Consider the following 21,423-nt stretch of genomic DNA (forward strand, 5'->3'; position numbering starts at 1 on the left):
CATTGGGAAGAAAAATACGAGATAAGTAAACAAGGCCTCAAGGTGGGTCGAGGCTCCTCGGCCGGCGTCATGCACCCATCAGCCGCCGCCGTTGAGCGCAGCAGCTTTGTCTTCACTCCTCTGAGAATGCGTGGGCTGACTACCTGAAAGGCCCAACGCGAGTGGGCTTTGCCAGTGAATGTGTAGGGCAGCATGAAAATGCAAACGCGATGGGGCGTTTAGTCCCACCTCGCTTACCCAAGAGACACAGCGCAGGGAGCTCGGCTATATAAGAGGTCGGGGTGCGCCCGATGGAAATCACGCAGCTGCGTGGTGAGCACAAAGCGAACTATTCTTTCGCCTTTTACTAAAGAATACCGTGTGAACGCCACACTAAGCAGCATACGCTAATTTTTATAGGGTTCTTCCTCTCTTGGAGGAGGGTCCCACAATTCTTAATTTCAAGGTTTGTTTGTTTGTTTGTTCTGAGTGTATTAACTGTTGGAAAGATAGATTGACTTAGTGCAAAAGCACAGCATAATTTGCACTGAATTTCTGTTTAACCAGACTTTCGCAGAGACAGGCACTTGTTCTTGGATAACGAGTGCAGAGACTTCTGCTTGTTTGCTTAGGGCGTGCCATTGACTGCAAAATCAGTGTGGATACAGCAGAGCTAAACTGAACACGCATGGTATGTTCGTCCTTCCATCCAAGTCTCTGTAACTTTGGATTTTGGTATTTATCTACAAGTTCACATTGAAGGGTGTTTTCTTTTTGTGAGGAAGCCCCCACAGTTCTGGATTTCTCAAAAAGTACAGTTCTCTTTGTATCTGCTGCCATGTCCCCTGTTTTTAGTCATGAATGTTGGACTGTTACATGTAAAATCTTCTTGCCCAAATGAAACTGTAAATCATGTTTGGCGGTATGCATCTTCCGCTCATGTTTAAGGAAAGCCATCAATTTCAAACGCCTCAGACTGAACTTGGAGCGGTACATACATACGAGTACTATACTTTTTTCTAATGTTTCATATGGACGGATGAAGTTGAACCAAGGGGAGTAGGAGAGTAAAGAATGAAGGAAATTTGTATTCATCATTGTATTTGTCTAGATGACAAAGACACATGGAGGGAGGGCGTCGTTAGCCTACCTGAAGGATCACCCTGATGAGGCTGATTTGATCCATATCCATGTCATCGTGTGAAGGAAAAAAGCTGCTTCCTAGGCTATCGACGTCCGCTGGTCCTAGGCTGTCCCTTTTACGATGATGTTCAGTGAAACTTCAATGTTTGTCACTACTTTTTGGTGCGTAGAGAAGGATGTTTTAGTGGTGTTTTTTCCCACTAGATTTTGCTGAGGCTTTAGGCCTGTAGGTTGAATAGCAGTTTCTGATTGTAGCTTGGGGTGTGCGTTTTGGTTCAGACTGAAAAAGACTGTATGGTTTCGTTTCTGTTTGAAATGGAACCGGGGAGGCTCTCCCTGTGAATCTAAAAAAAAAACTATAACCTTGTATGATGATCTGATAGGTTTTGCTGTCGGCGTGGGTTGGCAAAATGTAGTTGCATATGTTAACATCACAACATATTACTGACGGGTATCCCTCTTGGAGCGATCCTTGGTTATGGTCTTGGAATGACTGTTGTAGTAAATCAGTTACTCCTAGACTCAGTAACGTTTGCCTCTTGGCTCTAGTAGATGCCAGACATCCTGAAACAACACTGAAAATACTACTCCAACTAGAATAATATAATGGACTACAAGTCCAGAAACCTCATTGACCTGATGCTCTTTTTCTACCATCTAGTTTAATGCTTCATCTGGTCACCAAAATCAGAATTAGTAACTGACAAGATATTATTTATCATACAGTGGAACCCATTTCGTGCAACATTAATATGAAAAGGAACCTGCATCATTGTGACGCATACCATACATTCAAGCTTTTGCATCACATTTGTATCATTCAACCATCAACCGACATTCACTATCACTAGGATCAAAGCAAACCATACGCAGAGGACAGAACACCTTAACGTCAACTCAGTGTTTAAACATATTTGAAGTTGTAGTTCACAGATATAAGCACTAAATGATAAAACATGAAATAAAATGATTAGTCTACATCCTTCTCCTCATAGCAGACTTGACAGCACCCAAGATCCTGAAGTAATCAAAGAATAAAGCTGAGTGCTTGCCCTCCAAGCCATCACGGTTGTACCGGTTGCTGCCTGTAAGATTGTTACATGGGCTGCCCCCAATCACCAAATCAAAGCCACCAAATCTATCAATGAATGAAGAAATCATATCATCGGTGACAGATTGCACATCGGCAATTTCAATCAGCCTGCCAGTTTGTGTTTGATCCCACCAACCCCTTAAAATCCTCCTGTTAACTTCACCTATCTCAACAGAAATAACTGTTCTCATGCGGATCCCGAGCCTATGCAGAGCAACCTCTCCTCCTCCAATGCCAGTGAATAAGGACAGTACATTTATGCCATTAGGAAACATGTCCTTCAGCACTGACAAGTGCCAAGCAACGGAATCCACTTGGAATGAATTTCCCAGAGATTTATACCTCTCTGTCTTGCTGACTCCCCTTGTGTGGTCTCTGGGGAAACCGAGTAAATACTCAATCTCATCGGGCTCCAGTGGGGCAACCTTATTCTTTCCCACCCAAACAAGGTTATATTTTTTGCACTCCTTCATGACATATTTCTGAACACTTGGACGTGGTGGATTGCTTGAGCTTTCAAGAGCACGCTGGATCCTTCCTGCCAGCTTTGCACTTGCCACAGATGTCCGTAAGCAGTTGAGCTGCTTTCTATTGTCCCAGGAAGGCCACCACTTCTTGTAATGAGGGAAGGCCTCAAATATTGTCTTCGGAGGGGGATGGAGGAGTTCTACCCTGCCCTCAATTGGCAAATTATGGATGTAGCCTCTTTTCCTAGCAGCTGCACAAATGTACTTAGAATCCAGAAACTCTGGACCTATGTCATATAGAAATCTAGAAAATTTGGCCCATGCGCCTTTTGGAGCTATGGCCACATTTTCGAAGTAGAAGTATGGTGGCCCAGTAGCTTCTTTGGGAAGTCTCCTACTCACTGTCCGTAGCATGTCACCAGGAAGGTTGAATCCAACCATTGGTTTAGGGAGAGGCATTGATTCCTCATCCAAGGGGGATCGACTTCCTTGTGCTCCATCTCCAGAACGCTTCCTTTTTTTCTTGCTCTCTTCCATCAATCTTGCTTTCTTTCTCCCTCCGAAGGAATCAGAGCATCTACCAGTAACCTGCCAAATTACACACAGATTCCAGCGTCCTTGCATCAAATTAAAAGAGAAAATAATTTATTTATTTAATTGTACAGTCATGCCCAAAAGATACCTCATGTTCTCCTGCAGCTTGTGATGCACATACCGAATCAACTAATACATAGAGAGGGGCATCCACGCCTAGGAATTTTTAATAAAAAAATATACAGCATATAAGGTGTATTTTCCATAAAAGCGTGATCATCAGTTAACAATTTCAAAAAGAGGCATACCACATATGGAAATAGCCATATTTGCTTCATCTTCATGATAGCCCATGTCTACTAAGGAGTTTATCTTCTTGTCTTTCTCTGACATCTCTTGTAGAAAATCCTGCACAAAAGAAAAGCAAAAACAAAGATTACAGCACCTGCTATATCTTACTTCCTTTTAAATGCCAACTTCGTGACTACTGGTAAGGGAAAGAGGGGGAGGGATCAAGAAATATATAACAGACTACTCATGAAACTGATCGAGAATTAACTCGATGAGATGATTTAGGAACTTAGATTGTTATTTTCCGATTCTGTTTGAGAATGACCTTAGTACAAGAGTTAATGTATGCATGATCACAAATGCTAATAGTCTTACACTTGAAACAAATACCTACTCTAGCAATATGATGCTCTTTTGGTTACGCTGGAATAACCTCAAGGTCCAGTAAGCCCGCTCACGATTTATCTTCACATTGGAAGTTTTTCTTGTGGTATATAAGATATAGGATCGATGCACACGTAAAGAATTCCTACTAGCCTTAATGGCCTGATTACATTATCTACAACAGGCACTAACTGTGGCAGGGATTAGGATACGTGCAAGAGCGACTCACATTGCCTGGTCTCTCATCTGTACGTGCCTGAGATTAAATCCATGTATTATCTTAGTTTGGCCAAAACAATTGACCAGGCCACCATGTACCGTGTACTACTACCCTGATATGCATACTGGTTGTTTGACATTTGTCCTGAGATTGGAGATCTAATTGTAATATTATGTGTGTTGGCGATGTTTTACTTAGTAGCACAGTTCTTCAGTAAAATGGTTAGGAACCAAATAATAGATAACCACACAATTCACTTATAATACTTACCTTGTAAATGCTGAAGTCACATGCACATCTCCATGGAGATTGAAGATAATTTATTGCAGGTGCATTTCTTGTACAAGTAAATCGGGCATGAGTAATCTTGAGCATTTCCAACATTTTTATTGCTTAAGAAGGATAATGGCATTGATGTTTTGCTTGTGAAAGTAATTAGGTGACTTTTGGTAACAGTTAATCCATGCCTCAAATTATGTTCCATTTTGTCGTATTTTACATACTGATCTGATTTTCTAAGATCTGAACTGGTAGAGCATATAGATCAAGATCATTTTCATCTTGCCTACAGATGCTTCATTATTTGAGAATTGTGCATTGAAAGAATTGCAGCTCCAAACTACTTTTGAGCCGCCTTGCAGTGAAATATACTGCCAAACAGATTTTTTGTCAGCCCTAGAATATCTTGGATTTTTTTCAGCCGTAGAAGACCAAATGTAGAGTAGGGAGCCGCTATTAAATTCAATCATGTTGAGGCCTTTGCCTAATACCCTTTGTGCAGGGCTTGAAACAAGGTAGATGTTTTCCAGCATTGAAAATAGTGGTTCATGACTTCATCAAGAAAACACAATCATCATATAATATCACCAAATCATTTTAATAAATCCCTTTTTAGTAAGATAATATTTTATAATCATCTTACCCCTATTGACATTTTTATTTTACTGTTTACTCTATGCTTCGTATTCCTAAATATGGTAGCCACACAATATAAACAACCTTAATCTGCATTTGTTTGTGCTAGTGTTATAACTTATAAGGAAAATTGTCAAAAAATGTTCCCTTCTGATCACAATTTTCTTTATTACCATAGATATATGCAGTGCGGATACTATTTCTCTAAGGTTGGTCCTGACACCCAAAACTCCCCTTACAGCTTTAAAAAAAAACTCCCCTTAGAGCTACCCTCTGTACAGCACATCAGTCAGTGGCTCAAGACAGACTATCTGTAGCTTCAAAAGGAGCACCATCCTTGCGTGCACCGCCTTACCTTAATAACCTTATTTTCCCTACCCTAAATTATATACATAATTTTTGGATCATCTCGAGATATCCAATTTTCATAGGAATAATCTTTATTTTTTATATGGAAAACCTGTTACAGGCTTACTATATCTATGTTTGAAAGATTCTGTAACATACTAATTCTGAACGAATGCTCTGTCGGGTTACGTTAACTCATACATTAATATTTTTGTTCTTGCTTCTTTCATGTCAAAAAGATTGGGTGTTTCAGATTTTAGTTTAACGATTAAACCATTAGAATACATGTTCAAGATATATGTTACTTCAGCAAACATAATAAACTACTCGTGTATATTGTGCTGTTTCTTATAGTATTTTTCTGGTATGAAACAGCCTACAGTCATGGCAATATATTTTACTATGCCTTCAGCAACATCACTATTTCCAACAACATTAATTTAGGCTCTCTTTACAACTGGAAAAAGATATTGAAGACTCTTCATTACATATGAAAGACAGCTCTTTTACAATGAAATCGCTAGCTGTATGTTGTTGGTGATTATTGGTTGGTTTGTGACTAATGAAATATGATCACCGGCTATCTATCCTAGATTTATTTTACAGATACTACTTCCTACAATCCATAGTATAGAGGAGTTTGCATTGATATAATAGATTTCTACCTATGTTACCTTCTCGATTTATTACCTGTGTGTTTTATATTCATGAAATTAATTGGAAGTACATTAGTGAGTTCCTGCCAATGGTCGCAATGGGACTAGCTGCTAAATATGAGCAACTTTGAAGCGGGTTACCGTATTTGTATTCTTATTTGTGCACTTTATGAAAAAGAGAAAAGAAAAAAGAAAAAATGAGGATAATACCACATGTGATATTCTCTATCATCAAGCAACACAAATCAAGTTTATAGAAATTTGTCTATGCTTGATACTGGGATGTACAAAACAAGTGTGTTAGACTGCAATATCAATATTGCTATAAAAAATGTTTATTCTTGATTCTGGGAATGTACAAAAGAGGTACGTTTTTTTCGAAATTGATGCGTGCGGCTCTTTATTGCCAGAAGTCTCAGAAGATTATTATTACAAAACAGGTATGTGAGACTGCAATATTGATATTACCTTTTTAATTGTATCACTAACCATGAAACATGATGAATCTTTTTGGTACGAAAATAAGACAGATGAAAATATTTACTTGTAAAAAGGGAAAACATGATGCAAAATCAACAACATATCCTCCAAGACAATGATAAAAGGCCATTGACTAGAGTGCAATGCATTAGACATACATGTATATGACTGATAAAGTAACAGTATCATATGCAGATTCTCATTATCAGAGATGACTCTTTTAATTTTATTATATGCTTAGAATATATATTGGTTCACTTGTGACTAAGAACCAGACCACGGAAGGATTTTCTCCAATCACTTCCTGTTAGCTCTGCTAAATATTTGCTTTTGTTCTTTTACAAAAATTTATCGTGCTAGAGCAGCGGCCCTACCAATAAAAAATCACTGGAGTCTCAGATATATTTATGTTTGACATTTGTTTCAGCATAAACACTTGCTATCTAAAGCTCCACAAAACACTTACTATCTATAAAAGGTATCTAAAAATACTTTCTACAAGATGATGTGAAGATGCTGCCCATGCATGTGTGTGGGCCACTGTTCTAGTTTTATGTAAGCAACATTAAGTGCTCAAACTTACAATGTAATTCTGAACTGATGAAAGGCTAGGAGCAAAATATCAAAATATACGTAAATGAGTCTCAAGGTATGCATGGAAAATATTTCGCACGTGTCATCATACATATAATCAAAAATTTCTTAATTACTGAATTAATGACAAGGAATTATCTACCTCATCACTAGAACCATCAGAGTTGGGTTCTCTACCATCAGAATCGTCGTCTCCATCCCAGTATTCAGAATCAAGATCGTCGTCATCTTCAATACTCTGGGGGGTGAAGCCAGAAGTAGAGCAATTACCCACTGCAGCGTCATCACCTAGTGTCTGCATTTTGACATGACCAGTTGTAACATGTAATCTTTGCCATCATGCAGCAAAAGCATCATAGATAAATTAAGTACCAAAGGCACATGAGCCAATACCTTATAAGTGAGTAGAAGTTCGACCAAAGCATTTTCATCACTGTGCCCTGAAAGTAAAATGCCGGGTTGAAACAGAAGGCGCAAACACACTATGACAAATGAAATGAAATTTATTACTTTTAGTATTACCAATCTCCTTAATTCCTTTGACCACCATTTCCTTTGGGAAACCCATTCCCACATATCCATCGATTAAAAAAGTAGGCGGTGCTTCCCCATTGGCCCACCCATTAGAATCCTGTAAACAGTTCATGAACAAATAGCAGTAAGATCTTTATAATAACAAGGAAATAACAAGTCCTGGCTAGTCTTGTGCTAAAAGACACAATTTTCTATCAGTTACTACCTGGTGCACCAGTGTTGATGGGCCAGCAGCATCCAAGTTCCTCAAGGCCGGAGCGGATGAGGGTTCAGCCTCACCACTGGCCTCACCATCACTTTTCCATTCAAACTTATCACTATCGTCACTATCGCTAAGCCAGTCCTGTGACATGAGTTAAGCACAGCACGATCAATATTGATAGCAAATCACCAGAAAAGAAATAACCACAGCCCAAAACAAACATAAATATCATCTAGCATGAAATCAGCACAACTAGATTCAGTTCTAAAGTCTATGAAGAACAAAAAAATAAAGAATAAAAATCCATTTTTTTATCGAACAAACCCCCTCCACTACCGTCACAAGACATTACACTAACCCCCCCAAAAAAATGGACGCTAATATAGCGCAACGTCGAGCGTTTGCCTCCTGGTGCGGTGCAACCACGAGCGACCCTAAGAGTTGCTAGGAAAAATGAGTGTGGGCCCTGCCAATTTGCCACATGGCATTTGTTTTCTTCAAAAATGCCATCCACCGTATACTTGAAGATCTGAAGGCTCCTGATGTGTTTGCTCCGCAAGACTAAAATTCTCACGTCCACTCAATATAATTTTCCAAAACATACATCAGTACAATTAGAAACAGTTCAAGTTTTATTCATGGGGATGGCTAACTAATTTAAGTGTGCTACCTTTCAGACATCAGGTAGAACACATTGTGCATAACAGAACTTTCACGGGAGGAAAGTGATCAAATCTATAAAAGGATACTGCGAGAGTATTTCCGTGTTCTATTTTTTTTTTCAGTTGGTCTCTAGGCCGCCGGCTTATTGAAACTCTCCTTAATTAATGAAATGAGGCAAAGTTTTTTCTTCTGCTTTGGAAAAAAGTCTATAAAAGGTGATCAGATTGACTAGGTTTGCCAACCAAGCGCTGGCTTGGTGGCTAGAGCTCAGGGTGTTGAGCCATCCCACCCGGGTTCGAGTCGCAGCTGAAGCACACTCGGACAGGAAAAATCTCTGGAGAGGTATAATCAATCTAAAAATGTATAGCCAAGAAATTGATCCTTCTCCCGTTAGTCATCATTTTAGGTTTGAAACATTTTATCGCCTGCAATAAGATAAACCAAAAAGGCACTAGCGCAGAACGACTTGATGTTGCGTGTATTAAACAACTGTAATGTACGGTCCAAATTAGCGACTCAAATGAATGAGCTGAAGTGCCAAACAAGTGATAATTTTGGATCATATAGGTGGACCACCGTAACATGAAGTAAACCCACTGAACTCCTTATAAAAGAGTCCCGACCTGTAAATTACTTATGAAGAACATACAAAGCAAAATATCATTCAACTATAGAGTCTAGGATGCATCAAACAGGATTTTAAAAACATATATTATTGAGTAGACCATACAAAAAGATACAGACATGAGAGTGCCCTATGAATAATGTCTACTACGGTTTCACCTATAGTCCTATACAGGTCAATATTTTGGCATCCTATTGCATCAACATACTCGGTGTAATCCTGACACATGAACGATGTGTAAAATGCAGAAAAAAAGGGTCAGTAAACTGATCACGTAGTATGAGGAACAGACCTAGGAGCTAACAAGCCAATGGAATATGAAGTATGGTGATTGCTATATGGCGAAATCAGAAGAGGGCGATCCAGTGCTCGGTCAGGGACACATCCAGGAAAGGGGAAAACATTTTTTTTAGATCAAACAAACCACCAAAAACCCCAGACGTACGCAAACTCGTGCACGAGAGAGGTACTAGATTAAACGAACACAAAGGGTCTCTATTCTTGTGTTCCGAATCAATGGAAATAGGACATACTGCAAAAGAACTCTTTTTTAGAATAAATTCCTACGATATACAATCCTCGCATGGAAAATTACTACTCGAAGCCTTGAACCTACCACCATAGTTGATACCCTCTGGGTCCTTTCTCTCTCGCTTCTGTCTTTCTCTGTGTAGTGAGAAGAGGATGAGGAGGATAATGAGAGCACGAGGAAGAGCGGCGGCAAAGTAGTGGCGACGGCCGAGGAGGAGCGTATGCCAAGGAGAGCACGACGGCGGAGGAGGCGAGCACAAGGAACAGCGGAGCTGTAGGAGAATGAGAGGAGAGCCCGTCGGCGACGGCCACAGCGCGGGCTCCTCCGTCCCTCTCTGCTTTTGACAAGCGATCGCACTGCGCAATATTGCACAAGCCTTTTTGTTTTGAATGAACAAGTCCATGCGGCGGGCTGCGTACACGATTTTTTTTTCTGATTATTATTCAGCCAGAGAAGGAAACGGGTGCGACGCCAATGCTTTCCTTTTCTTGTGGGCTGCCCACAAGGCTGGCTACTGCCATCTCGTGCGCAGCTCATATTCTGGTGGATAATTAGATGGAGAGTAATAAATAAGTATATAGCTGGCGGTGATATTGATAGAGCTAAATTTGGTTTAGCTATTTAGGCTGTTTTTAAATAGTGTATAAATATGATAATACCTATTGCTTCTACAATTAAATCGACTAGTTATTCTTATGTCTAAATCGACGGTAATAGCCGCCAAATTCTAATCTTGATTCCATCCGTCATCGCATGTATTTTAACTTTGGGTTATAGACTGAATTTCCACGTCGAGATGTCGGACGGTTAAAGATATCAACTTAGCCATGAAACCTGTGATTGATCTATCGAAATATTTCAATATGGATGGAAATTGGTATCTCCCAATAATATCACATACTCAATGAAAAAAAATAGGTAGAATTTATTGAATTATTTATTAGTGCAAAATATTGGTAATATCCCAACTTTAATACTTTCTTTGTTTATATAATTCATACAAATTTAGTCAACACTAATCGTTCTTCTAGGCTTGACCAAGTTAATAGACAAATTTATGACTAGCACCAAATTAGTATCAATAGATATACCATACAATATATACTTACAATACATTATTCAATATTGTAGATGTTAAATATCGTAGATGTTAAAAAAAAATTATACATTTGATTAAACTTAGTAAACTTTGCTTTTTATTTAAATTTTATACGCCACATATCGTGAAATGGCATATTACTTTCCATAAATATGAGATGCTGTTTTGGAGTGGAAACCAAGAGGAATGAGACCGTTCTAAAGTTTACATTATCACAGTGTTTGGTAAACGGTTCCTCAATTGCTCACTATCTCACACAAGCTTTTTGTGAGCAATAAGAAGGGTCTCACACAAGCTTTTCGTAAATGGCAATAACGAAACAATTGCTTGGAGACTCACAGGGATATACGGTGAGCCGGCATGGGCTGACAAATATAAAACTTGGGAAAGATTAAGGGAGCTCCATAGCCAGGTTACTATGAGATGGCTAGTTATTGGTGATCGGAACGAAATTCTTTACAACCATGAAAAAGAAGGAGGAAACCCAAGGCCAATCCAATATATGCAGGCCTTTAGGGATGCCCTAACTGACTGCGGTCTGGAGGACCTCGGCTATATGGAGAAGAGCAAGAAGTAGGAGGGGACCAGGAATAAGGGAGAGGTTAGACAGAGCATGTGCTAATGCGGCTTGGGCATAACTGTTTCCTTATGCAAGCCTATCGAATCTGGATATGCTTAAGTCTGAGTCTGACCATCGCCCAATATTGATGGATACAGATTACTACCAAAGGATTGCAGCGTCGGGTAGAATTATCAACACCCGGATTTTTAAGTCCAGATGCCTATTATGCCATTCATCGCAATCCCAGGAATATTGTTTTTGCGAGACATAATAGATTGATATCACAACACATCATTCATTACAACACATAATTGTCTTACAACAAAGGATCACATGATCCAGTCTCATTACAATAATAGTTGATCTATTGATCAATTACAAAACACATAGCGGAAGCGAAGTAGCGTAGTAGTAGTCCATCTATTCCACAGGCAACTGTTGATGTCAGGAGTGGTCCTAGTTGTCGTAGACGTCTTGCTGTCCTTCTTCCGGGTTCTGATACTCCTCTTCATAGTCTGGCCATTTGAATAGCCAGGGACACAGCCGTGAGTACTTTAAAGTACTCGCAAACTAATATTAAGGTAAGTAACACTATTTCACTAAAGAGGGTTCTAAGCTCTAGGTTTATTTGCATAAAGCTAATTTTAGTTCATAAGCATTTTAGTAAAGCCTCTTTATTTTCTAACTAACTCAAGTGGGAACATTAGTGTCATTCCCACAACTCAGTTGTGATTCAAGTCAGGTCACCCTTCACCATTTACTTCACCAATATTTTCAAGAATCTGACACCGGAAACTGTATGGCCTTTCCAACCGTCCGTAACCGTGGACACGGCTATTCGAATAGGTTTACACTCTGCAGAGGTTGCACACTTGTGCCACAATATTTGATTACATCCGTCGGGGATAACCCCGAATCATCGTAACTCAGTACGCGGATCATCAACCTTAACCTTTCACTTATATATCCTAGTATAGGCACCTCTCCCCATGAGCTTGGCCTCCCAGTGAAGACAAACCGTCAGCCTGGGAACTGCACAGGGCTTGGCCGGACAATTCACCTCATTCACATCATTTCGCTTTCAACGGAGGCAGCCTCGGCATAACCCCTATGATGCTTGTTCAGAGGGAACCCATACTAAGACACATAAACTTCCAGCTAAGCCCTACCCATAATCAGGTATTGTGGGGGTACTTGTAAATTGGAAAGGTATCGCATCCAAACCAATATCAGTTTTAATCAAAAATCACCATCTTCTCCAAGTCATATTCACTTTCAAAAATTCATTCAAGTCACTTCACTTCACTAAGTTCCCATCTAGAGTAGTCAATTTTATTTGTTAGCAATAGCAACTAATCATGAGGGGTGCTAACTTAGCTTTGCTTGTTCTAGGCTAAGTTTGGTACTCTTGTGCTATTCTTAACCAAGTGGAACATGAATCAAAAAGTACTTTGATAAATAAATTTCAGTAAAACTTGTAAAGTAAAAACTTGGGATAGGACCATTAAGCATAAAGTAGAAGTAGGGTGATGCATGGATCTTGTAGAGCTTTGCACTTTGCAAGTTTATTAGCTTGCCTTGGTTGGGGAATTGGTCAAAGTGATCTTCTTCTCCTTCTTCTTGGTAGAATACCTCCTCCTCCTGATAGTCTCCGGTACTAGCGTCTAAAATCGAATACGAGGTATACAATCACCAAACAAGTCTTAAGACCAAACTAAGCTCACACATAAATCACACCTCTTAGGCTAGCATCACACATTACTACTAGATTGGTGGACTTTGCTTGCTTCTTTTAAGAAAAATAATTTCCTCTCATACTAATTTAGGTGTTTCTTTTCCTTCTTTAGGGAAATAAATTCCTCTCATTATCTTATTACAATTTAATTTCTCTTATGAAAAAGATATGACCTAGGTTGACCAAAGTCAACCTATTCATACTCATCATTTAAGAAAATGATTTAAATGAGGTGAAGCACCTCATACAATTTAATCCTAACATGGTCATGATTTAATATCATCAAACAAATTCACATGAGACCTAATAGACCAGGGTCTATACCTCATTTTGAAATGTTTGTGACAAGATTTAAATGAGAGAAAACTCCCATATGATTTCTAAATAGTTTTGGACAATATTATTGACTAGAAATAGCCATATAGTCCTCTAATTAAACTAGGCCATGATCACTCAAGGTAACCATGCCATATTTGTGCAGAAACAATTAATGCAAGTGAAATGTGATTTATAGGAGTTGGAATCAACTCAAAAAAAAATTTGGTTGATTTTTAACAATTGTTTGAAGTCACAAAAGTCCCTGTCTTGTTATTTTTGCTACTTTAATTCTACACAAGAACTAGAGTTCAAACCAGTGGGATTGGATAGATAATTTCACAGGCTTTCCAACCATATGAAATTCACTAAATTTAGCCAAGGGGATTGGAAGCTATTCAATTTCTAATTTGACACCAGTATTGAATTTGACTGAAAAGGTTTAAATCTAAATTAAAAAAACATGGGCTTGGCGGGAAAGGGTTTGGGCCGCAGAGGGGGGAAAAAGAGTTGGGCCAGCCCAGCTAGCGTGCCACGCACACAGCGGGCCGCCTGACTGGTGGGTCCCCACTGTCAGCTGTTTTAAATTGCCGAACCGGTACGTGAATTGGGAGCCGTTAGATTAGAGGGGATCGGACGGCTGCGGGTCGTCCTCATTGGCGACGAGCTCCGACGAGCTCTAACCCTAGCCGGCGGCCAGGAGGGTCCAGAGGAGGTCCTTACCGGCGTCCAGCGAGGTCAGCGAGGCGGGCAAACGATCGAGGCGACGTCGGCGAGTCGAGGGAGGGTCGCGGCGGCTCCTGAGGTGGACGAATTTGAGGGCTCGATCTTCCGCGTCTCCGGCGGCCTCCGGTGGTAAAATTGGGGCGGCGTGTTGGCTAATTTGAAGGGGGAGAGGTGCAAGGAGAGCAAGAAGAGGTAGGGGAAGATGGTGCTGTGCTCAGAGAGTGAGAGGAGAGCTCCATTTTATAGCTGGCCGAGGAGGCCGAGGGGGCGGGACAGGTCGACCATGGACGCGACGCTACGGTGGGCTAACGTCACAAGCGAGGATGCTGCAGTGTTGGCGACGTCGAGGCGAGTGTGTGGGACTTGATGGCGCGGAAAACGGGGGTCTATGGCGATCGTCATCCTCTCGCGACCGTGCAGTACTGTGGCGGAGTTCACCGTCGTGGGCGTCGGCTACAGGGCGTGCAAGGGTCGGTGAGCGTGTCCACTGGGTTGCTGATGTCGAGGGGAGGCTGCAGGTGCAAGGAGAGAGGGAGGAGTGAGCTGAGTCGACAGGGCAGGGCGGTGTACTGGCGCGCCCGTGGCCATGCCTGTGCACGCGCTGGCGAGGCCGAGGGCAGTGACCACGTCGCGGCTGGGGCTCTGGCTGCTTCTCCTTGGCTAAGGACTGTGTCTGGCTTCATCAGCAGGATATGAGGGGTCTACTGGACATGGTGTGGCAGGGCTGAGGTGAGAGGAGGAGGGGATCACATGGTGGTGACTATGGTGATTGGCATGGTGTTGTCCTTGGTGTTCTGGTGCAATGTACTCGTCTCTGAGGGCATGGCTTAGTAGAGTGGGGTGAGGCAAGGTGGTTTGACATGGGGAGCCAGGTTGGAGAGGCTAGAGGGTGCCTAGTTGAGTAATGCCAACATGTATGAGGGACATATGCAAAGATAAGGGCAAGGTTTGTGTCATGGTGATCAAGCAATGATAGGTGAGGTCATGGTACTGGTTAGAGGTACAAGTCTACTATAGATGAGGTACAAGTGAGGGAGAGAGGAGGTGGTACATAGTGGTTGGGGGTGGGTGTACCCTAATTCTTACTCTATGTAACCAAATGATCACAAGCAAAGGTCTCCCTTGGGTTTGACTTTTGGCCAAAATTCTGCATGGATGGGTTCTAAGTAATGTTTGGCACTCATTGGTGGTCTTGGTTTGAAATTTGGAGTGGGTTTGTGAAATTTCGAAAAGTGGAGGGAATCTAGCATCTGTTTCAATGTTGCATTTTGGCTTGACTAAATTAAGCAGTGGTCAACTCTCTGGTCAAAGTGCTCAACATCAAAAGTGTTCACCTTGATGAGGTCTTGGATGAGGTGCAAAGAGTTCGCAGGGTTTGGTTTGAAAAACTCCTAATAAAAGGGCTCAAAGTGGGTAAGATGTTAAAATTGTCACATGTGACCATTATCACATGTAACTTGGTTTTTGATTTTTCTTTGATTTGATTTTGGTTTCTTTGATTCAAAAAGGATCCTTTTGAGTTTAAAAGAGTTTCCAAACCATTGGCACAATTTTATATGGCCTAGGTTAAAGATTTTGCAAAAATGGCCATAAGCCATATGTGAGGGTTTTTGTAATTCTCAAAACCTTTTCTTTCTTTTTCTTTGATCCTAAGGATCATGGTTTTGCGTTCAATTGAGGTTGGTTGGGTTTACTCATGGTTTCCAACCATTTGGGTAAGGTACATAGGGCATAGACCAATTATTGGAGAATTAGCCATTAGCCCACATATGCCTCACAATTTGCTTTATTTTCTTTTTTAAAAGTTCCTCTTTGGTCTTGAGAAGGGTAGGGTTAGGGTTTAGAAAACATTTCAAAATACTTCACACAAGCATCTTAGCAAAATTCACAACAATTGGGTAGGAGCTCTATGCACCAAACTAAATTTAATAAAAGTTTTTGTTGGTTCCAAATTTTGGAAAAAGGAAATTCATTTTCTCTTTGTTTTAAAATTTGGGATGTTACAAACCCTTCCCCCTTAAACAAATCTCGTCCCGAGATTTTAAGAAAAGTTAGGTTCCTAAGAGAGATTGAGCAACTTGATTAAACAGGAAAACATACTTGGCATGGTCTGAGGGGCTTCTTGGGCTTCTGTTGCAGTCATGTTGTAGAGGCGGCCGTTGTGGTTGTTCTGGTTCCTTCTTGCGGCAAAGCGGCGCTGGTTCTGAGCAGGTGCAGCGGTATTGGCAGCAATCTTGGCAAGCTTCTTGGGGCACTCATTAGACTAGTGACAGTTGACTTGTCTTTGGGGTTGACGGGAACAACGTTGCTTCCCGTCCTTGGGGCAGTATTGGGGTTGTTGTTGTTACCATTGGGGTGGTTGTTGTTATTGTTGGGGTTGCTGTTGTTGTGGTTGTTGCTGTTGTGGTTGTAGTTGTTGCCTCCGGGCTTTGGGGGTCCTCCGTTGTTGTTGGTGTAGTTGGGGCGATAATTCTGAGCAGGGGGTTTGTTGTATCTTGGGGTGAATCCTCCAGAGGAGTTGTTGCGGTACTTCTGGGCATTGTTGGGCCCATTCTGGTTCATCATTCTTCTCTTGCGGTTCTCGTTGGCTTGATGCAGCTTCCCTTCCATTTGGATGGCTGAGTCTACTAGGGCTTCGAGGTCAGCGAACGGAATGTTCACTAACACAGTTTGCATCTCGTCATGCAGTCCGTTCAGAAATCTTTCCTTCCGCTTCTCATTGGTGTCGGTTTCGTCCGGGGCGTACCTTGACAGAGTGAGGAATCTGTCGCGGTATTCTGCCACGGACATTCTGCCTTGCTTGAGTTCGCGGAACTCGTCTCTCATCTTCTTGATCAGTCCTTGGGGCACATGGTATTTGCTAAACTTGGTCTTGAAGTCCTCCCAGGTCATCATCTGTCCCGCATTCATTGCGCGGGCGCTTGTCCACCAGGCTCGTGCAGGTCCTGACAGGTAGTGGGTGGCGAACAGTACTTTCTCTGCGGCTTCTACTCCCGCAACTTTTAGGTTGTTCTCCATTGTCTGGAGCCAGTCATCAGCATCTAGGGGCTCTTCAGTCTTGTTGAACATGGGTGGGTTGGTGTTCTGAAAGTTTTTCAGCTTTGACCCAGGGTGGTCATGGTTTCCATGGCCGTTGTTGTTCTGAGCGATCTGCTGCAGTGCCGCAATGTTGGCTTGACGTTCAGCTCTCTCAGCTTCGCGGTCGGCCATCATCATCTGGAGCATCTGCATCATTGCGTCTTGGTTGGTGCTGCGAGTTGGTGGGGCCATCTGGACAGTGAGGTAGATGATAAGATAAGAGGGAAATTTCTAAGGTTTGTTTTGTTATAGTTTAAAAAGTTCATAACTTGAAAATTTTGAGTAGTGTTGTGGGGGTAAACACCAACAACACTTTTTCATTCATACCAAACATCATACATTACAAAGCTAACACACCGTTGGTTTGAAGAACCATTCATTCGTTCTACGATACAAGGGGATCCTGATACAACTCACACCTACGATAGTGCTTTAACGATACTACTCTTCAGGGTGAATTCTTCGTCTTCACAGGTAATGTGTTTGGCGAAAGCTGAGGGCGTTGTCCAACTCCTTGCGTGTCGTCGTGGTGAACGGACAGATGCCATAGGATGGCTTAGATTGGGGCCGAATGGACGCTAGAGGATTCGGGGGAGGGTTTGTGATCAGGTGGGATGAACTTCCGGATGGTTTCCTCAAGAACTTGGCCAAGGCCAGAGGTTGAAGAAGAAAGACACAAGGAAGAACTCGCTCTAGATCACCATGTTCATTGATTCTCACAAGTTACAGGTTTGTCTCTCCCTCTGTGTTTCGCGCCCGTGAAGGAGGGCTGCCCCCTCTCCTTATATAGGGGAGAGGGTGGCTTACAGTGCAAGAAACCCTAATGGCATCTTTGACTAGACAAACTACTTTACAAAGCTACTTTACAAAGCTACTTTACAAAGCTACTTTAATCATAGATGACACCGGGGTCTTCTTTAATCAGGGAGGATGACGTCCTCCGGCTTCTTTCTTCGCCATCTTCTTCTTTATCGTCAGCCCTTCGTTTAAAGCTACTTTGCTTAGCTCATCTTTGTCTTCTAGCTCTGGAGAGGATCTTTGACCAGCCTTGCCGACAAGCTCTTCCTTCCGGTGGTCCGGTACCTTTTCTATCCGGCTCCGGTATCCCTCCTCTGAGGATACCGGCTTAGCCTGTTCAGCCAAACGCCTATCTTAGACTCCGGCATGAACATCTAACCGGTATCCTGATGGCTCAAACCATCCGGTTTGGCATGCCTTTGGCATACCGGGGGTCATCCCCCCAACATTAGTCCCCGAAGCTGGTATAGTCTGGCGGATTCTATCCAACAGACCATGCCAGATTCTCATGTCTTTGGATACCGGTTTAATCCATCTGGCTTAGGGCTTGGATCCGGCATCTTTGCCCGGATTTTCATTATCTTTCTTTTCAAGTCATTCTCCGGTATCTTTTCTTCCGGCATCTTAGTCATTTAACGCCTCCTCGGCGAAGTCAAGAATATCTTGGGCCCCGCGTGCGACAGAGACATGCGCACCGTGGATCGACGCGCCGTTGTCGCTTGTCACTTCGCTTCGACTCCCGCGCGCCCATTTAATGCACCGCTGCGGATCCCACTAGCCGTTTTGGATCCCGTGTGTGCCTCCGTGTGGCCTCCTATTATCTCGCGTGTACCTCTCCGCCACGTGGCGGCCCATGATGCGAACCGCCGCGGGCCGCGAGGCGAACCGCCGCGGCCCAGCAGTTTTCAGCCCACCTCCCTTCTTCTTTATAACGACAACCGCCGCTCCTTCTTCCTTTTCTCGCATTCTCCACTTCCTCGCGCACAGTGCTCCTCGCCTCTGCGCCTTTGCCGTTCTCCGTCCGCCGTCGCTCGCTCGAGCTCCGTCGCCCGGCGAACTCACGCCGTACTTCCGCCGGACTTCGTTGTGCGGGAACCTTCTGCAGCGCCCTCACCGCGTCCGCTGCATTCGTGCTTCCTCGAGTTCTTCCTCACCTCGCCGTCGACGGACTTCGTCGCCGGCCGCAGGCTCACCGTTTCTCCGGCGAACCTCTTCCTCCGTGACTCCGCCGCCTCAGGTTAGGCCCGATGCGCCTTTACCCCTTTTCTTCTTGCATTTTAGATCTTGGGGGCGGTAGAGTATTTATCCCTTCTTTGTTTTGCTTTTCCTCTTACTCGTAGATCTTCGCGTGAGGGTCTCTTTGGGGAAAACTGTTTTTGGTAGATCCCGGTGTCGCCTAGATCCATATGTCCAGTGAAGGGTCTCTCCCCGCTGCTACCTCTAGTAACCAAGGCAGTAGCACCTCCGACGGGCTAACCGAAGATCTGGCCCGGATGGATCTGGCATCTAGCCGAGACCAAGAGGCCGGCACATCTAGCCGGGCCTCCGGAAAGGATAAGACACGCGGAGCCTGGAGGGGTTCCGACGTGACTCAGTTTGTGATCGACTGGCTCTACCGGTCTAGGAGGATTCCGGAAGGAGTCATCTGCCGGCTTCCAGGTGACGAGATTGAACCGGTGCTCAAACCCGGTGAGGTCGTTGTTTTCCTTGCTCATTTTGAGCGCGGCTTCGGCCTTCCTGCCTCTGATTTCTTTCGCCAATTCCTTGACTTCTATCGACTCCAACCTCACCACCTTCCCGGCAATGCCGTTTTTTATCTTTCTTGTTTTGTGGCCTTCATGGAGGGCTACATTGGCATCCGTCCCGCTCGCGAGACGTTTGCCCGCTTTTTCTCTCTCCGGATCAACTCGGTCCAGGGCAAGGACATTCCCAAGCCCAAACCCCCCGTTCAATGCGGGTCTTGTATCATCGGCTCCCGCCAAGGGAGCCCCTTTTTTAAGTTTAACGGCCTCGAGTCTTGCCGCTTGTGGCAGACTACGTTCTTCTATGTGAAGAACAAGAGTGCCACCGACCTCATCAACTTGCCGGCGTTCAACCCGGCGCCGCCCGCCAAGACCAACTGGCAGTACAACCCTGGTACGGATCACAGCGAGACGAACCGGGTGGTACGCTTCATGTTGAAGTTGATGAAGGACACCAAAATCTGCTCCGACGATATCATCCGTGCCTTCATCTGCCGCCGGGTGCTTCCCCTTCAGCAGCGCGCTCACAAGATTAGTGAGATGTATGGCCCCGGTGATCCCACCAAGATCACCGGCCTGCCCTTGAGCAAGGAAGATGTAGTCCTAAAGGCTAGCCAAATCTGCCAAACGGACATGCCGGATGACTGGGAGTGGGGCCTTTGCCCTCTCAGCTCCAGAAATCCCCCATCCCAAGAAGTAAGAAATTGTGCGGCTCGGGTCGTGATACCGGTAACTTTTATTCTCGCAACTAATCCTCGTTTTTTCCTTTGTTTTCAGGCTAAGGCCCGCTTCCCCCGGATTGACTCAGACCGGCGAGGCCCTTGCCGGAAGAGGCCTCTGGACAAGTACGATCCGGATCCTGTCATTCATTGGCTGGATCTGAGGATGGGCCGGACTCCAGCTTCACGCCTTGGCAAGTCTCCGCCGGAGCCAACTGGTTCGTCTAATGACTTGACCTTGCTTGAGGTAGCTTTTCTATTCGTTTTCTTATATTCTTTTTGTTACTGCCATTCTGTAGACATTCCCTCAGCCAGCGTCAACCCACAGGTCCATGAGCATGTGCCCCCCTTGCAGGCCGAGGTTGGGGATGAGTTTCTGGACAAACTCATGGCCGAAGGCCAGAAGAGTGATCCTCCAGCTGCTGGCGCCGGCCCTAGCCATGCTCCCCCTGCCAAACGCCCTCGCACAGAGGTCATTGGAGGGAAGCAGGTTAGCACCAAGCGCTACAAGCAGAAACGGATGCCGGTTTCTTCCGGGTAAGTTCTTCTTTTCCTTTTTTTTTTTTTTGTGTTTTCCCCATCTTCACCAAGTCCTTTTCCAGTTGCTTTTTCCCAATCCGCTCTCTTTTTCTCTCTTTCAGTCCTGCGCTTGAGCTTGGCTCCAAGCCGGAGGGCTCTGCCGGCTCCGCAAGGACCTCAACTCCTCCTCCTCACTCAAGTCCGGTACCATCTGGTGCCGGCAACAGCTCTGCCTCCCCTTCGGGAGGCACTACAAGTTCGGGGTGCGCGGCCCCAACACCTCCTGATCACCGCGCGGAGGAGGACTTCACCTCCCCTCCAGAAACCCAAGACACCGGCGCCAGCAACATCGGCGCCGGCCAGACAGATGCCGGGCAGGCGGAACCTCTGGTTCCTCCTCCCCCGAAAAAAAAGAAGAAGCAGTCAAGCTCTTCCCCTACCGCGCCGGATACTTCCGCGCCGGTATCTTC

General features: G+C 43.8%; 1 protein-coding gene and 1 non-coding gene across 2 annotated transcripts; one reads left to right on the plus strand and one right to left on the minus strand.

Moving 5' to 3' along the window:
- The first annotated feature begins 303 nt into the window (after positions 1 to 303).
- LOC127337811 (U5 spliceosomal RNA) lies at positions 304 to 421 on the plus strand. Its single transcript, XR_007874120.1, has one exon. It is a non-coding gene; the product is annotated as a U5 spliceosomal RNA (small nuclear RNA).
- A 1,676-nt stretch (positions 422 to 2,097) lies between these two features.
- Positions 2,098 to 10,181, minus strand: LOC127328412 (DNA (cytosine-5)-methyltransferase DRM2-like). Its single transcript, XM_051355014.2, has 9 exons — positions 10,122 to 10,181; positions 9,885 to 10,016; positions 7,844 to 7,981; positions 7,627 to 7,735; positions 7,498 to 7,544; positions 7,247 to 7,399; positions 3,525 to 3,624; positions 3,365 to 3,432; positions 2,098 to 3,270 (listed from the first exon to the last, which is right to left on the minus strand). The coding sequence occupies exons 1-9, from the start codon at positions 10,179 to 10,181 to the stop codon at positions 2,098 to 2,100; spliced, it is 1,980 nt and encodes a 659-aa protein (XP_051210974.1).
- Between the last annotated feature and the right edge of the window lie 11,242 nt (positions 10,182 to 21,423).

This window comes from Lolium perenne, chromosome 2 (assembly GCF_019359855.2).
Source record: "Lolium perenne isolate Kyuss_39 chromosome 2, Kyuss_2.0, whole genome shotgun sequence".
In the NCBI taxonomy this organism is placed as follows: domain Eukaryota; kingdom Viridiplantae; phylum Streptophyta; class Magnoliopsida; order Poales; family Poaceae; genus Lolium; species Lolium perenne.

Coding starts and splice junctions, on each gene's coding strand:
- LOC127328412 (XM_051355014.2), bottom strand. CDS start 10,181: ATGGCAGTAGCCAGCCTTGTGGGCAGCCCACAAGAAAAGGAAAGCATT. Junction 7,736..7,843: donor CATCAACACTGGTGCACCAG/GTAGTAACTGAT, acceptor AACTGTTTACAG/GATTCTAATGGGTGGGCCAA. Junction 7,545..7,626: donor CAAAGGAATTAAGGAGATTG/GTAATACTAAAA, acceptor TTTTACTTTCAG/GGCACAGTGATGAAAATGCT.